This window comes from Vulpes lagopus, chromosome 24 (assembly GCF_018345385.1).
Source record: "Vulpes lagopus strain Blue_001 chromosome 24, ASM1834538v1, whole genome shotgun sequence".
NCBI classification, from domain to species: domain Eukaryota; kingdom Metazoa; phylum Chordata; class Mammalia; order Carnivora; family Canidae; genus Vulpes; species Vulpes lagopus.
This window is the reverse complement of record NC_054847.1, coordinates 47,470,181-47,481,724: the sequence shown is the minus strand read 5'-3', so window position 1 is coordinate 47,481,724 and position 11,544 is coordinate 47,470,181. Positions and strand designations below refer to the sequence as shown.

Here is an 11,544-nt window from a genome sequence, read left to right as displayed (position 1 = left end):
ATAGGACAAATAAAAATGCAAAAAAATGCTCATTCATATATTAAACATATTTAAAGCACTAATATTTTACTTGAGAATAACTATTTAAAAATAGATCTAGGAATTTTCTTCTCATTATATTACAAATCTGTCTTACCAGATCAATTGTTTTAATATGAAATTTTAATATAATCTCTAAACATATAAAATATAACTATTATTCAACTATCATAATTTCTTTTACTTATAATCTCAACTCATAAAACACCTTCTGAAAATGACCTGGGAGAGTGTCCTAGAGAGGAATAGGCAGTGATATGGCATAGTTTATGATGTGTAATGGTATATATGGTACAAGAAAAAATAGTGCGCTCCATGTGCTACACAAGACACTTAGGTTTAAATCCCAGCATTGCTACTTCCTAGCTGTGTCTGGTTCATGAAATTATTTAGTCTATATATGCCTCAATCTCCATCTATAATTGGAATCTATAATATGAGAATAATAATATGAGGATATATATGAGAATAATAGTAATTATAAATTACTATGTATAATAAATTACTATAGCATAAATCTGTAATATGGGAATAATAATAGCAATACCTGGTAAAAGTGAGAATAAAATTAATACGTGTGGAGTGCTTAAAATAGTGCCTGACTCAAAGTAAGTACTATAAAGCATTAGCTACTAACAGTCTTAAAAGTAGCATTGAAAACATTTCGGGTATTTTTTTTTTCCAAAATAAGTACACATTTTCAAGGTGGCATTCAATACTTTCCACAGTGTTGCCCCAACCTAATCTTTCAGACATGTTTATTATAAATATGCCTGTAAATAAATTAATGTTTAACAGCATTAGTATATGCTTGAATTGTCAATAAAGCATCAAATTATAGCTTAGAATTTAAAACCTCTACAGGAATTTACTATCTTGTTGAAAAATCTTCTAAATTACCATCTTATTAATGTTTTTGAAAACATGGCTAATAATCTAATATTTAACGAAGTCACTAGGTTATTTTGGGAAATAGTTTAGTGTGATAATAAATATATATATGCTTTCTCTACTGAATCAAATCTATGCAGTGGTCATGCTGAACTCACATGCGTCATATGTCACAGAACAAACTAGAAACAGGTGGATTTGAACCTCTAATAACTTGTAATCGTTTTCTTCTTCAGTAGCAAGTATGGAAAGGTTTTGTTTATTCAGATTAGACCTCGCTCTGCATGGTAATTCAGGACTGTGAAAATAGTCTTTGTGACCTAAAACTGCAAAATGATCTTAATGGTCAATGGGACATAAATGATTATTCAGTGACCTTTACACACTTTGTCAAAACATTATTCTGTTATAAATGCATAGGGAAATGAAAAAAAGTAATTACTTCACACACTGAAGTTTAAAATATTAGAATGTTGGGGCATCTGGGTGGCTCAGTGGTTGAGCCTCTGCCTTTGGCTCAGAGTGTGATCCTGGGGTCGTGGGTTCAAGTGCCACATCTGGCTACTTGCAGGGAGCCTGCTTCTCCCTCTGCCTATGTCTCTGCCTCTGTCTCTCATTAATAAATAAATAAAATGTTTAAAAGATAAATAAAATATTAGAATGTTGGGAATTAGAGCATTTTATTCTAAAATCTTATCAAGACTAGGTGAACAGTTCTTTCTTCCTCCTCATTATATAATTGACAGTAGGAGAGAACTTTCTTGGGGTCATTTAAATATTTTTAGTATGCCATTTTGTGACCCTACTCTAGCTTGCTAGTTTTAAATTTTTGTTACTCTTTTAGTAATTATACTACAAATTTAAATACACTTTTGATTTCTTAAAGTCTAATACAATTTAGCTCTATTACCATTTTCCAGAATATTTTTTCGTATGTAATGTCCAGCATTCAATCCAGCCTTATCATCCTTACCAGGAAATAAGGTTACATGAAAGGAAACAGAACAAAGAGCCAATACATGTGATATGACCATGAATCCGAATAATCAGGCACAGTTTCTAAAATGTGTGTGGTTTATATAAACAAGAAATTCAATGAGATGATAAGGAATTGCATCAGAGAACTCCAAACTATGAAAAACATCAATGGAAATTTTTAACTTGAATAATGCAATAATTGAAACTTGGAGCTGAAGAAATAGATATAATAGCATTTTAAAATAGAAGAGCAAGGGGTATCCCTGGGAGGCTCAGCGGTTTGGCGCCTGCCTTTGACTCAGGGCATGATCCTGGAGACCCGGGATTGAGTCCCACGTCGGGCTTCCTGCATGGAACCTGCTTCTCCCTCTGCCTGTGTCTCTGCCTCTCTCTCTGTGTGTGTCTATCATGAATAAATAAATAAAATCTTTAAAAATAAAATAAAATAAAAAAGAGCAAATTCATGAACTGGAAGATCAACGCCAAGTAGGGTTTCTTCTGGCAATACAAATTTGGTTTACCATTCAAAAATCAAATACTGTAAGTTGCCACGTGGGTAGAATATATGAAAACATATCTGCATTTCAATGCTTAAAAAATTCATCCAAATATCCATTCTTGAATAAAATCTTAGCAAATTAAGAATTGAAGGAAATTTGTTCAATATTGTAAAAAAAGATGTGTTTTGGAAATTACAGCAGGATAATCCAATTATACTTTGCCCTCATATTTGGCAAAAATATTTGGGTTTGTACAGAAGCCTGCTCTTTTACCATCTTTGCCTATTACTGAAGCTTAATTGGCATGAGTTGTTTGTGTTGCAATCTTGAACACTCCATCTGGTGGCCCATACTTGAAGGTAGAAACTTGTGCTCCGGTGAAAACCCAAGCACACAACAACTATACTTATAAGTGGATTATTCTGGCAACCTTTATTTTTCCAAATCTCATTTATTTTTTATTAATTTGTTCTGAGCTGCTCAGAGGTAGGACAAAAAGATAAAAAGTACATAAATCTTAACAAATTTTATTTGTAAACTTGGGAAAGATTATTTATTTATTTATTTATTTATTTATTTATTATTTTTTGAAAGATGATTTTCTTAAAAGATACATATCAGAATTTTAAGTGTACAGTAATCCATTTGACAACATTCAAATTAAAAAATTTTTATGTAAACAAAGAAATAAGAAACAAAATTATATAAATACTGCCTATCTTTTTGGATAAAACATTAACATATAGGAATATTTACAGAGTGCCTTCAAATCAATGAGGAAAAATATCAACAATATCAAATATCAATTATTTGAATAATCAAAAGAAAGCAAAGGGAAAACCAGAAATAAATTAAATAGAAATATTTCTCACTCATTCTTGCAAAAATTTCAAAGTCTGAAATTATCAGTCAGTCATTGATGAGGATGTGGGGGAAGGGCATGCCTACATTGCTGGTGAACAAATTAAATGGATCAGCCATTTTGAAAAGCAATGCTGTTACAGAACACAATTGAAAATGCATAATTGTGTTACCTGAAAATAGATTCTCTTTGGGCGAATTTCATAATCTTTTATGTAAAATTGGAATAATATTGGTACCCATCATAAAAATATTAGAATAAAATGTGTAATCTCATGCAAAGCACTTGAAATATATTTTTATTACAAACTAGGGGAAACTAATACCTATGCAAATGCAGACATTTACAAGTAAACATTGCAACATTAAAATATTCCTAGATATAATTCAACAAAAAGCAAAGAATTAATTCATATGTACCCATAAAAATGTACCTTCAAAATTCATTGAGACTTAAATGATATGGCTTCCTTTATAGTATGAATTGCCTTTATTGGTAAAAAGGCAGATCAATCCATGTTCAGTATGGCACAGTGATAAAAACTGGAAAAGCAAGTTTGATTTTACTTACATTATTGCAATGGGGAAGGCACCCCAGATCCTAACATCAGTGTCTGACACAGGGGTTTTCCTATGATATAGGAAGGAATAGACAGGTTACAGATGGGTTGGTTTACCACTGGGGCTCTTGTGCAAGTAGGGGAAGTCTTAGTAAGCTCATGGATTTTGAGACGGGGAAGTCCAGGATAAGGTACTAGGCAATTTGTTATCTAGTTGAGGGCTTTCTTCTTGGTTTGCAGATGGGCTGCCTTCGTGCCATGTCCTCAACATGGCAGAGTGAGAACTCTCTTCCTCCTCTTCTAAGGGCACCAGCCCTTTCAGTTTAGGGCCATATGCCTTTATGGCTTTACTTAACTTTTATTATCCCTTCAGAGTCTTTATCTTCAAATAGTGTTGTATTGGGGCTTAGGGTTTTGACATATAAATTTGGCAGGGACACAAACATTTAGTCCATAACATACCCTGATCACAAGAAGTATTGGAACCATGAAATCTTGACAAGGACAATGGTGCATTTTTACTCCATTTTATCCTTGATGCTAATACAGTGATGATCTGGCACTTAAGCTGAGCTCAATGGCATTTGTTAGACTAAATTGAATTCTTTAGATAGGTTCTTTATATAATGAAGTGGTTTCTTTGAAAACTGTATATAACTGGGTCTCATAATTTTTGTTTCTTTAATCTAACATATATTGTCTTAATCCGTATATTTAAACCATTCACACTTATAGTGATTATTGATATGGTTGGATTGATACCCACCATGTTTGTAATGCTTTCTATTTGTTGTATTTTGGGTCTTAATTTATCCTTTTTTTAAAGGATTTTATTTATTCATGAGAGACACAGAGAGAGAGAGAGAGAGGCAGAGACACAGGCAGAGGGAGAAGCAGGCTTCATGCAGGGAACCCAACATGGGACTTGATCCCAGATCTCCAGGATCAAACCTTGGGCCAAAGGTGGTGCTAAACCGCTGAGCCATCAGGCTGCCCTCTTTTTATCCTTTATTCTGCCTTCACTGGTTCGGGGTATTTTATGGGATTCCTCTCTTAGCATAGCAATTACACTTCTTTTGAAATTTTCTCATGGCTCCCTGAAGTTTGCAGTGTGTATTACTTTTTTTTTTTTTTTTTTTTTACTTATAACTGCAGAACATTTTAATTCTAAAGAGCTTTAATACATGAAAAGCCCCATAGTTTCCAAATGCCCATCAAAGAGGGAATGAATTATCAGTCCCATCAGAGCTGGGGAAAAAATTTTTAAAGGGGGTGGAGGGATGAAGGCTGACAACCATTCTCTTTCAAAAAGATAGATAAACACTGCATCCTCAGATAACCGCTCAGAATGTTACTTGATATGAATAGGCAAGAGGGTAATAACTGTCCATGTTTGCCTTATATACTGTATTGGGCAATTAAATGCCAAATGAACTATTCAAGAATGACTTGCTAAAACGTTGAAAAAATGAAAGACTTCGTCCTTGTCATAGACGGCCACTTCCGTGGAACATTCGGTGCACATAACAGGGTGATAGATTTCTTCTGCTTGTGCCTCTGTCTGCTCTGCAGTGTCTTCGTGGTTAGACCTCATCTTCTTATGGCCTCGCCTTTTCTTCCTGTTCTCTGGGATTTTGTATCTTAGAACCTCCTCTTTGTTGACAGAACAATTCATCACAAACATTGCTCTATACTGAGTTTTGTATGATTCATGCCTTTGGCAATCAAGACATGGTGTGGTCATGCAGGCAGGGCAATTCAAGACAGCATCACTATTTGGAACAGGCTGCTGTTGTTGATATGGTCTCTGTATTCCAAAACCATGGTTGCCTCTTCTTTGTGCATCACCCCAGGCCTGATCTCTGTTATCTTTTTCAGGATCATATAATAACTCATCATTTGTTGGAATCCTGTGTCTTTTTTTCTTTTTCTTCTTGGTTACCTGTGCTGTTTTGTCTTCATCTTCAGAATCAGAATCAAAATATATATCATCATAATACTTTGTCAGAGCTGTTCCAACTTTTCCAGTTCCCGAGGAAGACCCTGTTTCCAGAGAGGATAACTTGTCCTCCATTGTTTTTATGGTGGAATTTAATTCAGCTTCCATTTCTTTTTCAAATTCATCTTCGCTAGATGATTCACTTTCTCCAGTAAGACATTCTCTGATGAGTTTTCTTTTTTGGTCAGGAGTTCCATGTAAAAGCACATCCACTTCATCTTCAGAACTGCTCAAAGCGGGTTCCTGGTCGCTAGGCTCTTCCACTGCGTAGGGGTCGTACTCATCCTGGAGCCGGCTCATGGTGACCTACACCCTCGGACGCCCACTACAAGCGTCCACACAGCATCTGTTTACGCCACAGGTACCTGGGCTAGAGCCTGCAGTGTGTATTACTAATGAATCAAAGTCCACCTTCAAATAATAGTATCTGCCTCACGTGTATTCTAGATAATTTGTAACACAGTATTCCCAATTTCTCTCTTTATAATACTGCTGCTATTTATTCCAATCATCCATATGCTATTATCATCCCATATACTGTTGCTAGTATTTTACACACAGTTATTTGTTAGATCAATTAAGAATTAAAATGTATTATATTTCATTTTCTATTTCTAATACTTTTCCTTTTTAAATGGAGATCCAAGTTTCTGAACTATCGTATTTTTCTTCTGCTTAAAGATCTTTTAGCATTTCTTATGGGGCAGTTCTGTAATGATAAATTTTCTCATGTTGTGTTTTCTCTGGGAGATTCTCATTTATTTTTTAGTTTTTAAGGATAATTTCACTTAATATAGAATTCTAGAAATTTATTATTATTTTTAAATGATTTAAATACTTCACTTTCTTCTTACTTGCATGGTTTCTGACAAAGAATCTACTGTAATTCTAGTAACTACTTCTGCATAGCTAAGGTGAATTTTTTCCCTCTGTTTTTTGCAGAAATCATTGTCTCTGGGTTTTTGTATTTTGAATATGATATGCCTGTGTGCACAGTTTTTTGGTATTTAATCTGTTTCGTGTTTTCTATACTTCTTGGATCTATAGTTTGGTGTCTGTCATTGATTTGGAAATATTTTCAACCATTATTATTTCAAATATTTTCTTGTATATCCTCTTTCTTCTTCCACTATTCCAGTTATGTGTACATTATATATTTTCAAATTGTGCAATAGTTCTTGCTTATTCTGTTTTTCTTTTGTCTTGTGTTTTATTTTTTTTTTCCTATTTTTTTTCTGTGCATTTCAGTTTTGGAGGTCTCTACTGACATTTCTTCATGTTCACTGATTCTTTTCTTGGCTGGATCTAGTTTACTGATGAGCCCACCAAAGCCAAAGTGTGTATAATTTTTAGCATTTCCTTTTGATTCTTAGTTTTCACCTCTCTGCTTTGCATGACCTATCTGTCCTTGCATGCTGTGTACTTTTCCCATTAATGCTTCAGTATATTAATCATAGTTATTTTTTAAATTTCCTGTACAAGAATTCCAAAATCTGTGCCATATCTTAATTTGGTTCTCATGCTAACTTTGTCTCTTAAGATGGTGTTCCTGCCTTTTATAGCCTGCCTTTGAGCTTTGTGTTGTTGTTGTTGTTGTTGTTGAAAGATAGACATGGTGCATTGGGCGGTAGTAAATGTGGTTATAAGCCTTTGGTACGAAGTTTTATGTTGACTGGTTGAGTTGGGCTGTGTTTAATGTTTGCTAATTTGTAGGTGTCAGAGGCTTTGATTTGTTTTTATCTCTCTTGTTGTCTTTGGGTCTTCCTAAAAAATCCTTAAATAGAATCTGAATTTTATCTTTTACAGCTGTAATCCATTCATATTATACTGGAGTCTTGTTGGTGTGGTGGAAAAATGTAGGGTTATTTATCTTATAAAATTATGATTAAATCTCAGTGTTTCCATTGGTCTAAATTCCTTTGTTGTGACCTTCACAGCTATGATTTAGACTTTTTCATCCTTATATGAGACAGGAAGGCTGGAGGGGAGTGGAGAGAGAGAAATGCCCTGTCCCACCTGTGATAAGACTTTGGGTAATTGTTTCCCCTTAGAGAGTAGGCTTTAGGTATGGAGAAGACTCTTGGTATATCTGGTTTGGTAACTTCTCCCTCCCTGCCACCAGAGGGTCTTTCCTCTCTCTTACTGTGAGAACTTACTGGGTCTCCTTTTAAGTGAAATCTGTAAAAATGTGGGGTCTGATGGAAAACTGTCGCTCTGAGTTTTTTTGTTCTCATGCTAGTTCACCCATAAGCCTCCAGCAATTTGTCAAAAGTAGTATATAACTGTTCCTATCAGGTTATGGCCCAGTGGCTTCTGTTCCAGGTAAGCTTATCTGGGCTCTGACATTCTGGATTTACCTGTTTCCCCAGATTTCAGGGTGGTGATTTGTCCTGTGCCCTCAGTTTTCAGATAGTTGCAAGAAAGGCCACTGATTTTCAGGTTATTTGGTTTTTTACTTATTATAAGGACAGAAGAAAAGACTGCTTATTCCACGTTGAGTCTTTACATGAGCTCTTAATATCTTGATGTTATAAACACAACTGAGTACTGGTCTCATTAGAAAAGTACCCTCTACTTGTGAGATTTGAGGGAAATGATCAAAATTATGTTTAAAAGTTTGGCATGGCAACTGAAACTTTAACTGTAATACACAATGCTTTGCTTTTGATGAAAAATTGCTGCAAGAAAGCCAGTGTTAAATGAAAAAGTCCCACTGATTTAAAAACTGTTAAATTGCTTTGCTATAAAAGGCAGAAAGACATAGGTCCAATTCTTGGACCTGAGCAATTTTTCTGCACCTCAGTATATACAGGTTTAGTTTTTAATGCCCACTTTATGAGATAGATTCATGTACTGGCAGTGACCATTTTTCTTTTTTGTTAGTATATTATGTACCCAGTGTTATTTAGGCACTTCAAGTATGCAAAACAGGCAAAAATTTCAACCCTCATGGTGCTTATATTCTAATGAGAAGATAGAGAAAAATGAGAACAATGAATCACATATATAGTACACTGGATAGTAGTGAGATCTAAGGGAGAAAAGAAGTGGAGAAAGGAAACTAGGGAATGTAATTTTATAGCACAAACAGGAAATGGCTCTTCTAAAAAAGATGACATTACAGCAAAGCCTAAAGAAGGTCAGGGGTTCAACTTTATAGATCACTGAGAAATAGTATTTTGGGAAAAAGTAAGGGCAAGAACAGAGGCTCTGACAAGAAGTGTCCCAAAATGGTAGAGACCCTGAGGAAAGCAGTGTCACTGGAAATGAATGCAAAGAGATGAAAAGTCAGAGAGTACAAGCAGGGTGGGCAGAGAAGACTCGTTGTCTAATTGCAGATTGCATCAGGTTTTGGAGATCATTTTAATATTGCAGGGACTTCAGTTTTGAAGAAACCCATTGGAGAGTTGTGATCAAAGAATGGATATAATTTGACTTCGGTTTTAATGAGAGCACTCAGCCAGCTGTGCCTGTGTGGAAAGTAAAGAATTGAGAGAAATTGTGTTTTTTCTTCCTAGCATTTGCTGCGTACTTATCACAAAATAAGGGGAGCTTTATTTTATAACAAGAGCTCAATGGCCATGACAAATGGGGAAAGTAGTGGACTCTGACACATAATAATATTTTACTGGAAGAAGATGGAGGAAAGGGAAGGAGTACAGAAAAGAGGCAGACCCATGTGCTCCATAGTCAGTGTCCTGAGAGTCCCAGGAGTACCATGATGACCTGGGGCTGGGGATAGAGGTCAATGAAGGATAAGAGGAGCCAAGGGAAGGGGGTTGGGTAGAGTATTTTACAAAAGTAAAAGATCATAAACTTGGAATTCTGCTAAGATTAAACTCTATAATAGCATTCTTATTTTGATTACAGTGTAATATCTTAGATTTTTCCAGATTCTCTGATACAACATTAATTTTTTCTTACCTGCTACCTAAGACATAGTTGCCTTGCTATTTAGTCTGAAAGTTCTTTAGCTTGTTTACTTGACTCATATATAATTTTTATTATACCCTGGCCCACATCCCCAACCTCTTCATATAAATACTTCTTTCAGACACATTAAAATGTGACCTCGTTTTCTGATAACTATGCTTCTCATGTGTATCATAGCACAGACTGTTTAGTAATTCAAGAATGATATATTTTATTCTTGCTGAATATAACTTTAATTTTCTATGGCGATCAATAAAAACAATATAAATTCCTTTAGGAAATGTGTCCCTGGGAGAGGATAGAAACATCGGTGAAACATGAAACTGACGAGAAATGAGAATCCAATAAACATTTGCCCATTAACTTGAGAGCACTTTGCAGCTTGTTGCTGCATTTCTCTAAATTAGGATTTGATATAGTGAGGCTTTATGAGAGATTTTCCCCTGTAAGAGCATTATTAAAGTTATTCATGCTATATCTAAAGTCCTAGATTATTGAGAATCATCATCTCTCTATCAAAGCGAGTATTAACTAATTGGTAACAGGGGAATAGAAGGTGTGAAAAAATACACAAAGTATTAGAGGTAATTTATTTTTTGAAAGCAGTTGTTGACAGTTTGACATTACATTCAGTTAACACTTCTGGGGACATTTAAAATTATTCTCTCTGCCAGGCAGGACACAGGTTCTATGCTTTCACAAGACTTATGAACAGACCTTTTTTGATTTTCTTTCCATGTATTTGAATTGAAAATGAAAACCATTGCTTGCTGTCTTTGTGGACGCTATATCAACATTTTTAACAGCCATAATGGCTTCTAGATACAAATTTAACATTTTACCTTTCAAAATGACAATTATTTTCAATATTTCAAATTTCTCTTTGATTAAAGAGGGGGATTCCAGAATAAAGCTGAGAGTCTCTCCTGAATAAATTCTTGAAAGGAGGAAAGCTTAAGCAGTTGACGGGCATTATGAGAAAAGGCTATATTTCTTGAGTCCCTCTGCTTGCTAGTCTAGTGGCAACCTTTTCTGATAATGAAATTTTTGTAACTTAATTCTAATTTTTAGATTTAAAATTAGCTGAAACTGGTCTTCACTGGACTATTTTATAGGTTGTAAAAACGTGCCCAATATTTTTATCTCCCTGATCCCATGGCCACAACTATGCTATCAATCCAATGTGTAAAACCTTAAATGGTTAAGAACGGAAAAAAATGTGTTCAATAGAGATAAGTGTGAAACTGCAAAGTATTCATTGGCTGGATTTTACTTTAAAAATTATTCTAATTACTTCTTCTAAGCAAGTGAATTTTGGTAGATGGAAGGAAGGATTTGAGAGCCTAAAAGGGAAGAGAACTATGGAAGTATAAAAACTGAAATCAGGGGGAGGAAATAAAGTTTAACTGAAATGAGTGATATAGATGATTTTATTTTTTTATTTTTTTTTTAATTTTTTTATTTATTTATGATAGTCACAGAGAGAGAGAGAGAGGCAGAGACACAGGCAGAGGGAGAAGCAGGCTCCATGCACAGGGAGCCCGATGTGGGATTCGATCCCGGGTCTCCAGGATCGCGCCCTGGGCCAAAGGCAGGCGCCAAACCGCTGCGCCACCCAGGGATCCCCGATATAGATGATTTTAAATCATTAAAGGAGAACTAACCATATTTTATCACCATATTGTGAGGCATGCTTCCTACCTCATCTGCCTTAGTAAGGCACCATCTTTCTTTGCACGTACCCAATTTCAATTAATGAAGTACTTAGGTATATGTGTAAGAA

The 11,544-nt window shown here is 35.0% G+C and overlaps 1 protein-coding gene across 2 annotated transcripts; it reads right to left on the bottom strand.

Moving 5' to 3' along the window:
• Nucleotides 1-4,949: 4,949 nt before the first annotated feature.
• On the bottom strand, nucleotides 4,950-6,194 carry LOC121482045 (E2F-associated phosphoprotein-like). Of its 2 annotated transcripts, XM_041739810.1 has the most exons (2): nucleotides 5,778-6,194; nucleotides 5,588-5,659 (listed from the first exon to the last, which is right to left on the bottom strand). In XM_041739810.1, the coding sequence occupies exons 1-2, from the start codon at nucleotides 6,126-6,128 to the stop codon at nucleotides 5,588-5,590; spliced, it is 423 nt and encodes a 140-aa protein (XP_041595744.1). In that variant the 5' UTR covers nucleotides 6,129-6,194. The 2 variants fall into 2 exon arrangements, with proteins under 2 accessions (XP_041595743.1, XP_041595744.1); XM_041739809.1 differs by having other exon boundaries at nucleotides 4,950-6,194.
• Between the last annotated feature and the right edge of the window lie 5,350 nt (nucleotides 6,195-11,544).

Excerpts from the sequence above, each read along its gene's own strand:
- LOC121482045 (XM_041739809.1), bottom strand. The coding sequence starts at position 6,128 with ATGAGCCGGCTCCAGGATGAGTACGACCCCTACGCAGTGGAAGAGCCT.